Source organism: Chelonus insularis, unplaced genomic scaffold, assembly GCF_013357705.1.
Source record: "Chelonus insularis isolate UGA/USDA-ARS -01 unplaced genomic scaffold, ASM1335770v1 scaffold_277_pilon, whole genome shotgun sequence".
NCBI classification, from domain to species: Eukaryota; Metazoa; Arthropoda; class Insecta; order Hymenoptera; family Braconidae; genus Chelonus; species Chelonus insularis.
This window is the reverse complement of record NW_023276791.1, coordinates 2517458-2536119: the sequence shown is the minus strand read 5'-3', so window position 1 is coordinate 2536119 and position 18662 is coordinate 2517458. Positions and strand designations below refer to the sequence as shown.

Genomic DNA, 18662 nt, shown 5'->3' with positions numbered 1-18662 from the left:
TATATTTTCACTTACGAAAATATTTGTGATGTGATAAATTTAACACGTACTCGTTTTAATCTATAGATTATTCAATCATGTAATCATTGAAATGAAAATTTATTGTCCATATAAGGCTGCTGTTTGCGTTAATTTAAATTTAAGCAAGCGATTGTACTGAAATCGACGAGGATGCGATGTCGTTGAAAATTAAAGATAATTTCATTAATTATAATATATTGACACATAATTAATAATCAGCAGCGATTACACTAAGCAAGAAATGTGATCGTAATTTTATAATCAATATCCATTATTAATTATTAATTAATTTTAGCATATTTGTATAAGGTACGACTATGGTAGTAAAATGTATCATCGAAATTATTTCTTACAAGATCAATGTAAAAAAATATCTCATTCTTTATATGTTAAATATATTAATTAATTTGTGACAGAAATTATTTTTTGGTAATGAAAAATTGTTAAATTTATATAATTTTCGTCTTGCCAAAATTATGAGAATGAAAGTGATGACTAATATACAATTTTTAAAATATTAATTATGAATTATTGATAACTTTTTGGCGTTAAAAATTTTTTTTTGTTGAAAATTGTAAATAATACATTAAAAAATTTTTTAACCTGACAATGGAAATAAGATAGTTATTTCTGATTATTAGTATGATTGTGATTTTATTATTTATTAATTAATTAGTTACAGCTTAAAAATGTTAATGAAATTTATTCTGTAATGTTCGACAAGAAACATCAATTCTGTAAATAAATATATTACTTTTAAATGATTCCCTTATAAAATGTATTAGATAATTTATTTCTATTTTTAGATTAACATAAAATAAGTTTAAAAATATTTCTGATCTCGGAAGATAAGATTTGATAAGATGAAATAGAAATATAAAACATAGTCATTTTTTTCTTTGAAAATATAAAATTCATGATAATGGCAACCACCCTCATCATTTTACACTATATTTTTTAACGTTCCGGAAACTCAAAAAATTTCAATCATCATAATCAGTATTATAGAATAAAATAATAATAGAAAACAGTCTAGAAATGATTTTTACGTAAATGAGTTTTATTAATAAATTTTTTTTGTCTATTGTTATAGCAAAAAATTTTTTTATACGTAGCGGAAGTATTACAAATGATTGTATTACGAATCTTTTATGTTATATTTTTATAGAAATATTTAATTGTTTATATTGGGTATCTAATTTTTATCCGCGATCAGTGGGCTTCATAAAAGCTCTAACACGCAAATTCTTTTTAGTTGAACAGAAAATTCTAAAAATGAAATAATTAGTTCTGGTATAATTATCGAAACTTATTGTTAATATCAAAAAAAAATGTCTGTAACAATGATCCTAGATTTGCAGATAAAATTGTTGATCGATTGAAAAGAAAATTACAGGATGTAGTCTTTTTCGTATGTTATTTGACGATTGTATCAATACATAAAAGGTAGAGAAAAATAATGGGCAAGTGAGTTTCTTAAATTCATTGTACCACTATGGTTTCTCAAGTATTAGTCGTAGCTCTTGCTGCTTTTAGTATTATCATCAGTAGTGAAATTTTCTCTGGTAAAAATAGTTCTTTATTTTTATAAATTTTTCATTTTTTTTTTATATTCAAATCTCATATGAGAAGAAATATGAAAAAATATGAATTTCCCAACGTGAATTTTTAATCATTGCTGAAACAATGTTTTTGTTAACATTCGGTACTTTTTTTTATCTCTTCTAATCAATTTTCCTCATATTTTTTTATTATTTCTGAACAAAAGATGAGAAGGGAGAGCAATGAACCCATACTAAATTAATTTTTCATATTTGTTACATTTTTGCGTATTGTTTTATGTTTCAATATGAAAAAAATAACTTCATTTTTTCACCAGTGTACGCAGCTTTACATCTCACAATTCACGGAAAGGCTGATTATGAAAGATTTTTAGCAATACCACTACCAGCTAAATATCAAACACCTAGTAGAGATCAGATGAAAGTAAATGAGATTTGTAATTGTTAATCGATAATTTAATTTTTTAAATTAATAACTTGTAATTTTAAGATGATGATGTCCATTTACGATGATCAACAATTTAAAGAAGGTAGCTTAAGGTTCTGTGTCGGTGTAGCGAATGGAAATAGGCGTGTTCTTATTTTTCCGTGCGAGCCAGTAAGTATGATGAATTTCGTTGATATTTTCTTGAATAAACTATGTAGCTCACATAGTTAACACTGCAAATTCCGACTTTTCGAAGTTTTTTCCCAAAAATCTAAATTTACAGTGTGAACTGCTTGCATTATTGATAATGCAAATTTATGTATAAAATTGTATTAATTTTATGATGAATATTTCAGAGACGCGGTTTTGAGACTATACCTTATAGTGCAGAACGGGTTCAAATGTTTCTAGAATTATCTCCTACAAATATTTCAGGTCCGATTGTAATATGTTTTCTAGTATTCCAGAAATTCATCCTATATAGAGACAATGATGAATCAGCAATTTTTTTTATGGGTAGCTCGATAGATGACCAGGAAACTGATACTTGGGAGAACAGCACAGATGACCAGAAAACTGTCTATAAATATAATAGCTATGAAGAAGAGACGCAAAATACAGAATGTTCAATAATTTCAAAAGAAATGATATTACCAACATTTACGGAAATGATTGACGATAATGAGAGTGAGTCGCTATCTTCAGACATGATGCAAGATTCCGATAGTGATTCGGAGGTAAGATTGTCACCTGAGTTAAACATAGATTGTAAACATGTGATTTGAGATAGTCTAATTGTTCTATCTAAGGTTGAATGCTATTTTTTTGTTGTAAATTTACACATGGCCTATAAAAACTTACTTGGTTCCTTTAGAACGTAATATACTATTTCGTTTCATCTAAGCGGAAAGTTTAATGTATTTCAAATAAAATAGTGGACTTTCTGCGTGGGTATAGTGTAATAGTTTTTTCAATAAACTTTGTTTAATTTGTATAATTTTTTGTAGCCTCCAACATTCTCGATAAATAATGCCAGATCAAATGTTACAATTAGAATACCAAACAGCAACTTCTCAAAAATGGTCATGACAATGGATGATGCTTTCTCATTTATACAAAATTTATGTCCTGATGAAGCTGTCAAATTTATGAAAGATCATACTTACTCAAAATATAAATTAAATGGAGTAGGTTTTGACAATTCAAGTGAAATAAAAGTATTAACTCCGGAAGAAGAAAGACGAAATGTACTGTCCTATATTTTGAATGTTTAGACTATGAGCAGATGTACTTGGCCCATTGGCCTGAAAAGCATGCTAAGAAAAATCTACACTTGAATCAGTTTAAATATATTCGCACAATTTTTCCTGTATTTTTAAAGATAATCACTTATATTCTTAAAGAAAATATAATAATCTCAAAATAACACAATAATTTTTGTTTTTTAAACCATTTTCCCATCCGACAATTGAATACTCACTGCTTCACTACGTTTCAAAACCTACGATCGTCTCTTTAAAGTAATTGACAGTGTGATAAATCAAATTTTATCTAATTCCCCTATACAATACAATACTTATTTTAATTTTTCGATACAAAAAAATTCTAAGTTCCATAATTGTAGTTATATATACATATTAGTTTACACCTTTATCAGTTACATCAACATAAAATTAATTGTACAAATGTTTCTAATCTTGATAATTAAAATCTGGTTAGATATAATAGAAATATGAAGAAATAATAATTTTTGTCCTTAAGGATATAAAACGAAAAAATTATTTATAATTAAAATTAGACAGATAAATCTAAAAGATAGACAAAATATAAAAAATTTATAGAAAGAATTTTACATTTTTTTAATTAACTAAATCTTGCTTTAAAGGACAATAAACATTTTATTGCATTTTAATTTTTTATAATTTTAACAATTTGTCCATCAATTGGTCTCGTCACCCTAACAAATATTCAAACACTTCAATTCACAGACAAATGTGAAAAATTTATCATTCAATGAAATCTATGCAAATCATGAATCAGCATTATAAAGATAGAAATTCTTCAAATATAATAGGATAATTTTGTATTACAAAAAGTACGGATACAATTAGACATCCAGAAGATAGTATTTCATTTATTTTAAGAATATAAATAATTATAATTTACTGGCTAGTTGGTGATGATCCACTATTATCATAACGACTTTTATTCTTAAGAAGATATGTTGCGAGAAAATTAATAGGATCTGCAGGACGCTCTTTAGCTAAACTAGATAATGCTTGTAATAAAATTGGTACTACGGTTTGATCTAAATACTGTCTTGTTGGGAGAGACTGGACTTCTACTCTAGATTTCTTTGGTGGCACGCTCGAAAGATCGGAATCTTTTTCCATGGCAATGACTTTCTATAATGTAAATACCAGAATTAAAAAAAAAAAATAACGAAAGTAACTGATAAATAAGATTCAACAGCATTATCAACTACCTTATGTATAAAACAACTTCAAAGAATTATAATAACATTAAATTTTATGCTTACGTGTGCAGTTTCAGAAACATTGCTCACTGGTTGACTTGGGACTGACTCTGTACGTTCTTCTGTTGCATTTTCTGTAAATTTAATTTAATATCACATTAATGTTCGTAAAAAGAGAATAATCAAAACTAAATCAAGGTTATATCATCAGGAACATCTAATAAAAATGACACTTACCACCAGTTGTAGCCATTTTATAAACAAATCAATAATAAAATTCGTTGTCAAATGAGTAAATAAATATTTATTAAAAGCTAAATTAACTATATTCACAGTATTTAAAGTAATTATTACAATAAAATTCCTGTAATATTCACCATTGATAATAGTAACTTTGTCTCGAATGAGAAATTTATATGTCTTATTTATGAAATTTTATTGTTAAACATAAATTGTGGAGTACAATAATCGATTTGTTATGATTAACGTATGAATAAAGATATTTACTTAATAAATTATGCTAGTATGTACAGATACTATTTTGTAATTTAATTATCTTATACATATGTATAGCGATAAAAGTGCGTACAGTATCAATGCTGTTTGGAATCTTTAGGGAAATTGATTATCTAAGTTGGTAGTATAAAAATTTCATGTATATCGTAAAAACGGCCATTTCCGGTCAACTTTTTTGAAAATGGTTAAATTTTATTAGACGTCAATGTTGAATCAAACTTTCATGCTCAATTTCTTACCTTTCTTTTTCACAAATTATTTTAATGAATCAAACCATTTGGTTTTTTTTTATGATAAACAAAACCTTGAAATTCAATAGTAGTCAGTCATAATCAAATAAGTCTTTGTTCAAAACAACACTAACTTAAACATACATTAAACATTTTACATTTTATTATTATTGTATGTTTCATTAAATAAAACAATAATTCTGTCTGTTGGCAAAATTAGAGTGGAAAAAAGCGTCAAGTTTGCTCCAATTTCTTGACCTACTTGAAACACTGATGAAAGTAATTGTGTCCAATCTGTTAGAAACATGGAAAAAAATATCACAAAAAACATTGGCATTGTAATAATAAAAAATCTTAATAAATTAATGCTGTAGAAAACGAATCCACAAGTAAAAAGAAGACTCCGAAACTGCGCAAGGAAAAAATACACAACTAATGCGATGTCGCCACTTTGTTGTAAAGAAAATTTGGAGTACTGAATTGAGAATTAATTTTTCAAAAAATAATAAAGGTAATTCAAAATAAAATGTTTCTGATATTATTTATGTAATTTTTATACCAACGTTCGGAAAAAAATTTTTTAGTGAAACAAAAAATAGTATTTATATATTAGAAATCAAATTCTGAAACTTATTCATGTACAAATATTGCTTTGGACGCTCGACTTCGTTTGGCCTAAAACCGGTAAAAAACTATTTATAAAACCTTTAAATAATGATTTTTTTAAAAATCATAATGGAATAGGTATAATGATAATAATAAAATATATTATTCGTTTAATTAACCCATGAATTTATCACCATAATGCAAAATTAAAGAATTAAAAAAAAAAATTCCCGCTTTTTAACATTATTCTTCAGCGCCTCTATCGGTTAATCGACCATTCAATTTGTACTACGAGATCAAATGAGTATCTGCACTTTACATATTTTTGATCATTAAAAATTAATATCCGGTTTTTATAATTGATTACATTTCTCATTAAGGTTATAATATCGAGTCAATGAGAGAAAAAACTTTTCTCTATTAATTAATAATGACGGAACTGTCAGTTATAATTTATTTTCTGTTTTTCATAATAAATTCGCCATCTTGATGCTGTCAAAGTTGGGTGCGTGCAATAATCCCTTATATTGACGTTTTCTCGTCAATATTTTGATTGCAGAGTGAATAAATCAGTATCAATAGTTGTTTTGATTACTCCAAATACAAAATAATATTATTGAAAATTTATTTTCACTAACGATAAGTTTGGAAATCATTGATATTATGTGAAAATGATAAAATAATTTATACCTAGAAAATTTTACGAAAATTTCTATCCAGTTCAAAAGATATTCGTCAAATTTTTTTATGACTAAAAAACAATGAAACATTACTTATTACAGTAAGTTCTAAATTAACAATTAATACAATGGCCACAGATGTTGAAGAGTCAGACACTGAAGATCATGAACGTCCTGTTCCTCCAAAAAGACAATGCATCAATGTTGTGAATAATACTGAAGACCAGAATCATCAAGTAAGTTTCTTCATCATCACTCACTATCACATTTTTAATATTCAAAGAAACTAATTTTTCAATTATTTACTTGTCAATAATTGCATTGAGTCTATTGCTATTTTATGTGTTCAGGTTCATCAATCAATCCAACAAGATTTAAGTTCAACTGGAGCAAGTAATGATGTCTTAGCAAGAGAAAAATTCCAACGATTTCAAAATGAAATAGATAAACACTGTTACATGGGATCTGTTGATAATACCATTAATCAAGTAATGGAAACTTATATATTAAAACCACCAACAGAACGAGCTCATTTAAGACTATTCAGAGAATTAGAGATGGAAGATACAGCAGTAACGATGGCTATTCGAAATCATGGACTAGTTCACTCTACCGAATTCGTTCCACGATCTAGATTTAGAAAAAATTCTCTAAATCATTGGTCTAGTGATGATGATGTCCATTTTCCAACTGTTGCTAATTATTCTACTGATGTGTCATCAAAATCAAATGATTCTAATTCCACACAAGCTTGTGCAACTACTTCAAAAATTTGTTCACCGAGGACATTCCAACAGCTTGACGAAACCATCAAACATAATTGGAGTGTAAATAAGCCTGAGGATGGAGATGAGCAAGATATTTTGGAAAGAGCTGTGGCTGAGGCTATCAAAATTAAAGGTCTCAGTGCATTAAGCGTAGATTATGGCTAAGATTTAAAGAATTAGCTGAACCATATTATTATTGATATTATGAATGATCTTAAAATTAGATCCACTGTCAGTGATTTCATGCTATCAAGTAATAATATCCAAAATAATTTCTTCTTTAGTATCAGACAGACAAAGACTTACTACAATAATTTGATATCGAATTACATAAAATAGTTATGCTTTTTTAATTTTTCATTTGAAAGTTATTTTAATGCTATTGATTTTTAGAATTCGAGATTCGACAAATCTTTTTTTATTTTTGTTGAATTGTCGTTTCTATTCATTCCTCATTTCTTTAAGTTATAGAAAGAAGAGTGTAGAAAGAAACTAATGTTTCGAGTACATTTAAATCAAATCATTGATTTTTTCAGGATCTTGCATCCATTCTATTCGTGATATGCCATAAAATGTATCTGTACTATTATTATTATTTTTAATCAGTGATTATTCCAGTGATATATTAGTTTTCTTAATATTGAAAATGATAAGTTGATATAATTTCTAGTAAAAAAGTTTTAAAATTTGGTAAATAATATGTTTATAATTATCATTATCGTAGTGTGATGCTTTAATTAAAATGAAAATTATTGATTACATTGAGAAAAAACATGACATGTATATAGTTTGCAAAATGAGCAAATGTATGAGAAGAATTGAATAAAAAATGTAGCATCATTATATGTTTTGTTGCATCCTTTCTTGTTCTACGGTTACAAAAGTCCAGTTATAAACAGGAGGACCTCAACTTCTGCACTATACACACTAGCTTTAATGTCAGTATACTCTTTTATACCTCCTCTATTCCTACAGACAAGCAGTATTATGCGGTTGCAGGTGTAGTCGAAGTTTTGCCTAGGTGATTTATTATCCACATCTTTTCCCCGGAGAAATGTAACCCTGAAAATTTAACGCAAATAAACCCAAGCATGTCATGGGGTTTTTTTTTACAAATGATAGACAATTGAGGAATTCCTAAGTATTGGAAGTTTATAGTTGGTTTAATACAAGTAATAATTTTATTTTATTTACACTGAGTAAAATTTTATTTTCATTGAAAATATAACTAAATATTTCTAAAAACGAAAGAATGTGGAAAATATTTTTATGCTTCGAGTTTTTACTATATATAAATTTTCTTCTTATTAATTATGAATCATGAAAAATGCAAATGAATTAGAATAGGTAAAAATAGCTAAATACTCTAATTATAAAGATCAAAAAACTTGAATTGAACGAAAAAAGAAATTTAAATATTGCTTTAATAATTTTCAACAGAAAAAATATCTATGATGAAAATAATGAAATAGTGTAAAATTATGATGTTTAAGGATAGAGGAGTATAAAGTGGATACTTTCCGAAAAATGAAAGGAAGGGCAAAAGTAAAAAGTGGGGGTTTAAAATAGTAGCTACACTAGTCTTCTTCTTCTTCTTGTTCATTGTGTTAGTTGCATTAGTGCATACATTGTAAGACTGTATGTCGAATATCCAGGTAGTAGTGTGAGTTGGAACCGAAGCGGCCGAGGTGGAGTAAGGGGGTGTAAATGAAAAAGTGAGTGGGGGGGTAAAAAGAGATAAACTCCAATGAAGTAAAGAGTGAGGCATAAGAAAGAAAGAGAAAGAGAAAACGGCAGGCAAATACACGAACGTAACAGTGACGGTGGGCCGACTGTGATCGTCGAAGCCGAACACGAATCCGAAGCTGAAACCCAAGCGCGAGCGTGAGCATCAAGTAACGTTGGTTAATGTCGCATTTCCGCGCTGTTTTTACTCACGTTTGTTGTTGAGAAGTGAAGGATTTTGTTAAAAAACCCAGCCACGCGTTGACGATGGCATCTGACGAAGAGGTGGAGGATAATTACGCGGGTGAGTTAACCAAAAATAAGATAAATATTTGCCGGATAGCTCCAAACCTAGAGGAGGACGCGCGCTTTTCATACGATGGCTGCCATGTCATTTGGTCCGGTACAATTTTTCATTATCTCTACGTTTTACGAAAAATCTTTACTAATTAGGTTATATATTACACATATATATACTCATAACCTATTCAATTTGCAAAATTTTTCCTCCATTTTCTGGATATCTCTTTAATTAGTCAGTCATTATCTAGCCTTACTTTTTTTCTCTTTTTCACTCTCTTTCTCTTCGTTGTCAAATGTAGGTAGTGCAAACTGGTGCATTTTATCGACAATGTCGATTCTCGACCTCGCGACAACATTTTTGTTTGCTTGTATTTTTGCACTTGCATGTTTTCATTCATTCTGATCATAAATTTGGCCGCATTTTGTTTAATTTGGGCTTTTAATTGTGGCCTAACCTATTTCATGAGGTTATTTACGAGTTTTATCATAATTCAGATATTTATGGCCTTCAAAATTAAATGGTTAAATTCAACCAAACGCTACAACAATTAGCCGGCCATGAAATCATAAAAATGAATGAATTTTTAACAAATATTGTACACGTACAACAGATAAGATTCTCTAGATGCTATCCTAATTACTAGGTCTATTTCCTCTTCAATTACTCTTAGCTCATTATCTTGGTTTCGTAATTTAGAAAGTTTACAATTAAAATTAACCAAAAAAATGCTTTAAAAATAATGCATTTTATTTCTATAACTATTTCATTTATATTATTCATTTTTATTAACTCAGGTAGTTTAATGTTTTAAAATATATGAATTCATAAACACACGTTCGTGTTATGAAAATTACATATAGCAATTATGTATTATTATTTTTCAAATTCTGTTTTTAGTTAGTTACAATGTTTGAATGATATTGATTACATACTGCATGTTACTCCGTGACTTTTTAACGTTTTAATATCACCGATAGCTATTTACATGTAAATGAAAAAATATATACAATATATGTAACATCAAAAAAAAAAAAAAAATTGGAGTATGAAAATGTTAAGTACAAGTATACCAACCATAGAAGAGCTTCAATAATATTTTTCCGACTTCAATAATGCTCTCATTTCATACCTCATAATGACAATATTTTTTTTATTATAAACATTAACAAAAAAGTTAATATAGATGATCACGTCAGATATACTAAGAATGTAGTATGTTTGCCCTTTCAAAGAAAATGGCGGCCGCACACTTGTACAAAGCACTCATGGGACGCGGATTAGTTTAAAAATTACATTCATGTTTCCCTGGAAAGTGTCGACAACATTTTTCATTTACGAGATCATATTTTTCTGTACTTAAAACTTCTTATGTGGTTTACGGATTTGATCATCAACAGTTTGTTAAAAATTAATTATTTTTATATTTAGCATTGATACTTGTCTGTATGTATATATGTGTTTGAAATACATGCATAACACATGATTTATTGAAATGAATTCTATTGATTTTAGGCGAAGACGATGTTGATGAAACCACTACTACTGTACCAGCTATTAATCCGCCACTAGATGGATCATCTGATGCAGAAGAATCTCAAAGATTGGTATATATACATTTTTAATGGCCAATTAAGTTATTAATTTAATTAATAAAACGATATAATATTGGATATTTATTTTTAAATATGAATTTGAAGGAGGAGGATGATGATTATGAACCAGAAGAACGAAAGAAAAAGAAGGGGAAAAAGAGGAAAGCTAGAGGAGAGGATAAAAAGGGAAAGAAAAAGAAGAAAAAGAAAAAATCCGACTCTGGAGATGTAAGATTTATCCATTTAATTAAATTGAAGCTTTCATAATTTATGGAAAGAAGGGGAGAATTTATTATTAATGAAATTCTGTTGATCAATAGGAAAGCGATTATGGCGGTGGAGAAGTAGCTGGAGATGGGGCTGGTGAAGATAGTGATTATGCAGGCAATCGTAAGAGTAGAAAATCATCATCGAAAAAGTCTTCAAGTCATAATATATCAGCAACTCCAGATACAGCAACTGCGATGCCAACAATAGAGGAAGTGTGTAGTGCATTTGGACTGCATGATGTTCAGATTGATTATACTGATGCCGATTTTCAAAACTTTACTACCTATAAATTATTCCAACAACACGTTAGACCTTTAATAGCTCAAAGGAATATAAGGGTTTGTATTTCTTCGTAATAAAATATTCAGTTGATCATTGTTGGAGTTAATAATATGTAATTATTTCTTCAGCAACCAATGTCTAAAATTATGATGCTGGTGGCCGCTAAATGGCGTGACTTTTCGGAATTAAACCCTCACACTCGACCAGATACTGACGTTTCAACACAAAATGTTGATGACGAAAGCAAAAGTGTGAGAGCAAATCGTGGTGCTGCTGTTCAAGAAGCCGAGGATGGAGAAGAAGACGATGAAGACAGTGATCGTAAACGAAAATCTCGTGGTTCTCGTGCTAAAAAAGGAAAGAAAACTAAAGTTCCTACATTAAAGATTAAATTGGGCAAACGCAAACGTGGAAGCTCGGTAAATTTTCAGGACTTTTTTGATTTAATAAAAAAGTTTTCTTATCAAGTACAATGGATTTAATATTCTTCTATTTTCCTAGGATGAAGAGGCAGAAGGTAGTGTTGCTGGCTCTGATAGAGATTCCGACGTTGAGTTTGAACAAATGTTGGCTGATGCTGAAGAAACACCAGCACCAGATGCTAATGCTAAAGGTACTCATGAAGATGCAGCAGCCGAAACACCTGCAGAGCCTCCAGTTCGTAGGAAGGCTAAAACAAAGATTGGAAATAAGTCCAAAAAGAAAAAGAAAACTAAGACGACATCAAAATTCCCTGATGGCGAGGAAAGTGTCCAGGTAGAGTTAAGCAATTTGCAGTTTGTGCGTTCATAGCTGTCTCTTAAAGTTTGCTTTTACCATTCTCATCATTTTGGTTCATTATATAAATCTGGTTTCTCAAAATTCTTTTTACTGGGATACTTCTCAATTTTACTCCATTTTATTCAATGTAAATTCAATTCAATTTAAAATTATTTTCCTCATAAATCATTAAGAACGCATATGCTTCGTTGCTCAGCTCTGCCTTATTTGTTATTATCATTATATACTCTATTATTAGTATAATACGGTTATTATCGTTGACATTGTTATCAATCATGATCAAAAGTATTTTTTATCACTGTAGAATGACCGTAAATTTTTTTATTTAATAGACTGATCATCAAGATTATTGTGAAGTGTGTCAACAAGGGGGTGAAATAATCCTATGCGACACTTGTCCGAGAGCTTATCACTTGGTATGTTTGGAGCCAGAGTTAGAAGAGACTCCAGAGGGCAAGTGGAGTTGTCCGCACTGTGAAGGCGAAGGTAATGCAAGCATTTTAGATAAAAATTCCTTCCTCAATCCCCCTCCAGTAGACATAACCGTGGGAAAAGAAGGGTCTCCTATTGTTCAATTCTTTCCTTTTCTTCTCAAGGGTGAATATATTAAAATGATTACCTTTTTCTCTCCAAAGGTGCTGCTGAAGACGACGATGAACACATGGAGTTCTGTCGTGTATGCAAAGATGGAGGAGAATTATTATGCTGCGACAGCTGTACAAGTGCTTATCACACGCACTGTTTGAATCCACCACTTTCTGAGATCCCAGATGGTGATTGGAAATGTCCTAGGTGTTCTTGTCCACCGCTTATGGGTAAAGTAGCTAAAATATTAACTTGGAGATGGAAGGAATGTACAGATAGTCCATCTGAGGAACCTTCGACAAGTAAAGCTGCTCCTAAACAACGTAAAATGCGTGAATTCTTTGTTAAGTGGGCTGATATGTCTTATTGGCATTGTGATTGGATCACTGAACTACAGCTTGATGTATTCCATCCATTAATGTTCCGTAATTATTCCCGTAAATATGACATGGATGAACCTCCTAAACTAGAAGAGCCTCTTGACGAAGGAGATAATAGGGTGAAACGACTGAGAGGTCATGAAGGTGGATCATCAAATAGCCGTGATGTTTATAATTTAGAGGAACGGTTCTACAGATACGGAGTACGACCGGAATGGTTGGTTGTTCATAGAGTAATTAACCATCGAATTTCAAGAGATGGTCGTGCTACATATTTAGTAAAGTGGAGAGAGTTGGGTTATGATCAAGCTACTTGGGAAGATGAGCATGAAGATATTCCTGGATTGAAACAAGCAATTGATTATTATCTCGACTTACGTGCCGCTAATTGTCTTGACGGCAATTCCTCCAGAAAAGGCAAGAAAGGTAAAGGTAAAAAGTCTAAGACTCGAGAACTGATAGATGATGAAGAGCGAACACCTAAACGGTATACTCCACCGCCAGATAAACCGACAACTGACTTGAAGAAAAAGTATGAGCGACAACCAGAATATTTAGATCAAACTGGCATGCAACTTCATCCTTATCAATTAGAAGGTCTTAATTGGTTAAGATATTCTTGGGGACAAGGAATAGATACTATTCTAGCTGATGAAATGGGTCTTGGTAAAACTATTCAAACTATTACATTTTTATATTCTTTGTATAAAGAAGGCCATTGTAAAGGACCATTCCTTGTTTCTGTACCTCTTTCAACGATTATTAATTGGGAAAGAGAGTTTGAAACTTGGGCTCCAGATTTTTATTGCGTGACTTATGTTGGGGATAAAGATAGCCGTATTGTCATTCGAGAAAATGAATTATCTTTTGAAGAAGGTGCTGTAAGAGGAGGTCGTGCTTCAAAAATACGTTCATCACAAATTAAATTCAATGTGTTACTGACAAGTTATGAACTCATTTCAATTGATTCTGCATGTTTGGGATCCATTGATTGGGCTGTTTTAGTTGTTGACGAAGCTCACAGATTAAAAAGTAATCAATCAAAATTCTTCAGGCTTTTAGCTTCGTACAATATTGCATACAAGCTGCTGCTTACTGGTACTCCACTACAAAATAATTTAGAAGAATTGTTCCATTTATTGAATTTCCTTTGCCGTGATAAATTCAACGATTTGGCAGCATTCCAAAATGAATTTGCCGATATTTCGAAGGAAGAACAAGTAAAGAAACTTCATGAAATGCTTGGTCCTCACATGTTGAGAAGATTGAAGGCTGATGTTTTGAAAAACATGCCAAGTAAATCCGAATTTATTGTCAGAGTCGAATTATCCCCAATGCAAAAGAAGTATTATAAATATATTTTGACCAGAAATTTCGAAGCATTGAATCCAAAAGGTGGCGGACAACAAGTTTCTCTTTTAAATATTATGATGGATTTAAAGAAATGTTGTAATCACCCGTACTTATTCCCAGCTGCATCACAGGAAGCACCAACGGGTCCTAACGGCAATTACGAAACATCAGCATTAATAAAAGCAGCAGGAAAATTAGTTCTTTTAAGTAAAATGCTAAAAAAATTACGAGATGATGGTCATAGAGTTCTTATATTTTCACAAATGACAAAAATGTTGGATATCCTTGAAGATTATTTGGAAGGTGAAGGTTATAAATATGAAAGGATAGACGGTAATATTACTGGGACACAGCGTCAAGAGGCTATAGATAGATTTAATGCACCCGGAGCTCAACAGTTTGTCTTTTTGCTTTCTACTCGTGCTGGTGGTCTTGGTATTAATCTTGCCACAGCAGATACTGTGATAATTTACGATTCTGATTGGAATCCGCACAATGATATTCAAGCTTTCAGTAGAGCTCATCGTATTGGACAAGCAAATAAAGTAATGATATATAGATTTGTCACTCGTAATTCAGTTGAAGAGCGTGTTACTCAAGTGGCAAAAAGAAAAATGATGCTCACTCACTTGGTTGTGAGACCGGGAATGGGTGGAAAAGGTGCCAATTTCAGTAAACAAGAGTTGGATGATATTTTACGGTTCGGTACAGAAGAATTGTTCAAGGAAGAAGAGGGTAAAGAAGATGAAGCTATTCATTATGATGACAAAGCTGTTGCAGAATTGTTAGATCGTAGTAAAGAGGGCATTGAACAAAAAGAAAATTGGGCAAATGAGTACTTAAGTTCCTTTAAAGTTGCTTCTTACGTTACTAAAGAAGGCGAAACTGAAGAGGAGGCAGATACCGAAATTATAAAACAAGAAGCAGAAAATACTGATCCAGCGTATTGGATTAAATTACTTAGGCATCATTATGAACAACAACAAGAAGATATTGCAAGAACACTTGGCAAGGGTAAACGTGTTAGAAAACAAGTGAATTACAATGATGGTGGAGTTACTGGTGATCAAGGTGCTCGGGATGATCAGCCCTGGCAAGAAAACCTCTCAGACTACAACAGCGATTTTAGTGCTCCAAGTGATGATGATAAAGAGGATGATGACTTTGATGAAAAAGGCGATGGAGACTTGTTGTCTCGTCGTAGTAGACGTCGGCTGGAGAGACGGGATGAGAAAGATAGACCTTTGCCGCCACTTCTCGCTCGAGTTAATGGAAATATTGAGGTAAAAGAAATTTTCATTCATATTTATGAAGATGTTATGCTGAAATTAAAGGAAAAAAGTACTTTATATGTATTTATCTGTTTATATTATGTCTCAGATAATATTTGATTATTTTTTTGCAGGTTTTAGGGTTCAATGCAAGACAACGAAAGGCATTCCTCAATGCTATTATGCGTTACGGTATGCCTCCACAGGATGCTTTTAATTCACAATGGTTAGTTGACCAGTAACATGATTTTCTTTTATCCCTATTGAAATATTTATAAGATAAAATATCTCGAAGTAGAGCGAGAATTGTAGTTAGGACTGCTTTAATCTGTAGGTTGGTGCGAGACCTAAGGGGCAAATCGGAAAAGAACTTCAAGGCCTACGTGTCACTCTTCATGCGACATCTCTGCGAGCCAGGTGCGGACAACGCGGAAACCTTTGCCGATGGCGTTCCAAGGGAAGGTCTCAGTCGTCAACATGTTCTCACGCGAATTGGAGTTATGTCTTTGATTCGCAAGAAAGTTCAAGAGTTTGAACACATTAATGGTTACTATTCAATGCCTGAAATGATTCGAAAACCAGTAGAACCAGTGAAAGTCGAAGGAGCAGCGGCGGCGACAACAGCAGCAGCAGCAGCTACTTCGGATACCTCTGGTACGGCAACTACCGCAAACAGTACAAATGCAACTCCAGCAACATCCAATGCTCCCAGTCCAAGTCCAGGAACTACACCATCATCAACAGCAGCGAGTGGTGCTTCATCCACTACTCCTAATTCAACAACGCCAACTGACGCCAATAAAACGACAGATTCCAATGAAAATAAGGAAACCAAGGACGAAACAAAAGAGAAGGAAGTAAAAGAAACGAAGGAGGAGTCTAAAGACACTAAAGAAAAGTCAGAAACATCTGGTGAAAAAGAGAATGGAGAAAAGGATGAGAATGTTAAAAAGGAAAAAGACACTGAGGAATCCTCTGAGAAAGAAAAAGATAAGGTTGAAGTAAAGGCTGAAAAAGATGGAGCTAAAACTGAAGAAAAAAGCCAGAATGAAACAAAAGCTAATGCTGATACTGAGGAAGATGTTGTTATTGTTAAAGACGATGAAGAAGAAGAAAAGAAAGACGAAAAGGATAGTAATAAAGAGAAAGAAACAAAAGAAACTGAAGTTGAAGTAAAACCAAAACGCAAATTTATGTTTAATATTGCAGACGGTGGTTTCACTGAACTTCATACGTTATGGTTAAATGAAGAGAAGGCGGCAGTGCCAGGTCGTGAATATGAAATCTGGCATCGACGACATGATTACTGGCTTTTAGCTGGAATTGTTACGCATGGTTATGGACGTTGGCAAGATATCCAGAATGATATCAGGTTTGCAATCATTAATGAGCCGTTTAAAATGGATGTTGGCAAAGGAAATTTCTTGGAGATTAAAAATAAATTTTTAGCAAGGCGTTTTAAGCTTCTTGAACAAGCACTAGTTATTGAAGAACAACTGAGAAGAGCAGCGTATCTTAATTTAACGCAGGATCCAAATCATCCTGCTATGAGTTTAAATGCAAGGTTTGCAGAAGTTGAGTGCCTTGCTGAATCTCATCAGCATCTCAGTAAAGAAAGTCTCGCTGGAAATAAACCTGCTAATGCAGTTTTACATAAAGTTCTCAATCAACTAGAAGAATTATTATCTGATATGAAATCAGATGTTAGCCGTTTACCAGCAACACTGGCACGTATACCACCAGTGGCTCAGCGACTTCAAATGTCTGAACGATCAATTCTCAGCCGACTAGCAGCTACAGCTCCTGGTGGTGGTAACAATCAAACTGGTCAAGCTGCACTTTTAGCTCAACAGTTTCCCGCAGGATTCTCGGGTGGTCAGTTGCAGGCGACTTTTGCTGGTGCTGCTAACTTTGGAAACTTTAGGCCACAATATTCAGTACCAGGACAACCGCCTCAAGGTTTTACAGGTTAGGATCCTTTTTATATTGCAACGATTGATTTAATATTTATAATAAAACTTATAAATAAAAATAAATATATATATATATATAAATAAATATTGGACAAATAAAAATAATAAATAAATATAGAGTGTTAAGATTTATTTACATAAAAATAAAATGTTATTGGTAATTTTTTCAGCTTGAATGTAATAACCTGACCTAATTGGTGGAAGATCGACATAGCCCCTTCGTCAGATGTTACATGAATATGAAAATCGAGTGAACTTCGTGCGGGCTGTAATTTTATTTTTGTGAAAGTCACAGTGACTAGTTGAATTTTCACTAGATAAGGACCTAAGAATTAAACGCTACACTTAATACGTACCAATAAAGAAAATCACACTCCTGTATTTATTATCTGTACATTTTGGCGTCAAATATCAGCAAAAATGAAAAGAAGTGAACTCACGTTTTATATTGAATGAATATTGTTTACATAATAATTAGATTTGTGTAAACCTCGTAATTTTTAATTCAACGAGGATCATAAAATTTATAATAGTTCGATAAATTGAATATGGTTTAGTTAATAATATTTTGAAGAGAAAATTTTTTATTTAAAAATTGCATTTAATTGAATTTTCATAATAATTGTAATTAATTTTAGGAACAGTATAATTTATTCGTTAATTTTTATAAGCAATAGTTGATTTTCAATACATAAAGTACAATTGTTTACTCAATACTTGAATAATAATATACGATTTAGAAAAAAAAATTCAGTTGGCATTGATCAATTTTAATAGATAGATTACATTGATATGTAATAGACATGTGAATTATTATCATTTAGATAATAAAATTCAGGGCCCCAGAATATTTGTGTCATCT

The 18662-nt window shown here is 31.3% G+C and overlaps 3 protein-coding genes and 1 long non-coding RNA gene across 7 annotated transcripts; 2 read left to right on the top strand and 2 right to left on the bottom strand.

Moving 5' to 3' along the window:
- Positions 1 to 1141: 1141 nt before the first annotated feature.
- LOC118073231 (uncharacterized) lies at positions 1142 to 3374 on the bottom strand. Of its 2 annotated transcripts, none has more exons than XR_004691084.1 (5): positions 3236 to 3374; positions 2872 to 3147; positions 2665 to 2760; positions 2061 to 2590; positions 1142 to 1987 (listed from the first exon to the last, which is right to left on the bottom strand). It is a non-coding gene; the product is annotated as an uncharacterized lncRNA (long non-coding RNA). The 2 variants fall into 2 exon arrangements; XR_004691083.1 differs by lacking the exon at positions 3236 to 3374 and having other exon boundaries at positions 2061 to 2299; positions 2389 to 2590; positions 2872 to 3048.
- A 470-nt stretch (positions 3375 to 3844) lies between these two features.
- On the bottom strand, positions 3845 to 5050 carry LOC118073375 (protein dpy-30 homolog). The gene is made up of 3 exons (XM_035093848.1): positions 4724 to 5050; positions 4550 to 4620; positions 3845 to 4415 (listed from the first exon to the last, which is right to left on the bottom strand). Exons 1-3 carry the CDS (start codon positions 4737 to 4739, stop codon positions 4173 to 4175), a joined length of 330 nt encoding a protein of 109 aa, XP_034949739.1. The 5' UTR covers positions 4740 to 5050; the 3' UTR covers positions 3845 to 4172.
- A 1098-nt stretch (positions 5051 to 6148) lies between these two features.
- On the top strand, positions 6149 to 8130 carry LOC118073374 (uncharacterized). The gene is made up of 2 exons (XM_035093847.1): positions 6149 to 6754; positions 6869 to 8130. The coding sequence occupies exons 1-2, from the start codon at positions 6647 to 6649 to the stop codon at positions 7448 to 7450; spliced, it is 690 nt and encodes a 229-aa protein (XP_034949738.1). The 5' UTR covers positions 6149 to 6646; the 3' UTR covers positions 7451 to 8130.
- A 967-nt stretch (positions 8131 to 9097) lies between these two features.
- On the top strand, positions 9098 to 18338 carry Mi-2 (chromodomain-helicase-DNA-binding protein Mi-2 homolog). 3 transcript variants are annotated; one of them, XM_035093846.1, is made up of 11 exons: positions 9098 to 9314; positions 10827 to 10918; positions 11012 to 11134; positions 11227 to 11514; positions 11587 to 11877; positions 11960 to 12202; positions 12571 to 12724; positions 12874 to 15839; positions 15962 to 16053; positions 16159 to 17795; positions 17971 to 18338. In XM_035093846.1, the coding sequence occupies exons 1-11, from the start codon at positions 9278 to 9280 to the stop codon at positions 17973 to 17975; spliced, it is 5928 nt and encodes a 1975-aa protein (XP_034949737.1). In that variant the 5' UTR covers positions 9098 to 9277; the 3' UTR covers positions 17976 to 18338. The 3 variants fall into 3 exon arrangements, with proteins under 3 accessions (XP_034949737.1, XP_034949736.1, XP_034949734.1); XM_035093845.1 differs by having other exon boundaries at positions 11960 to 12214; positions 16162 to 17795; XM_035093843.1 differs by having other exon boundaries at positions 11960 to 12214.
- The last annotated feature ends 324 nt before the right edge of the window (positions 18339 to 18662 follow it).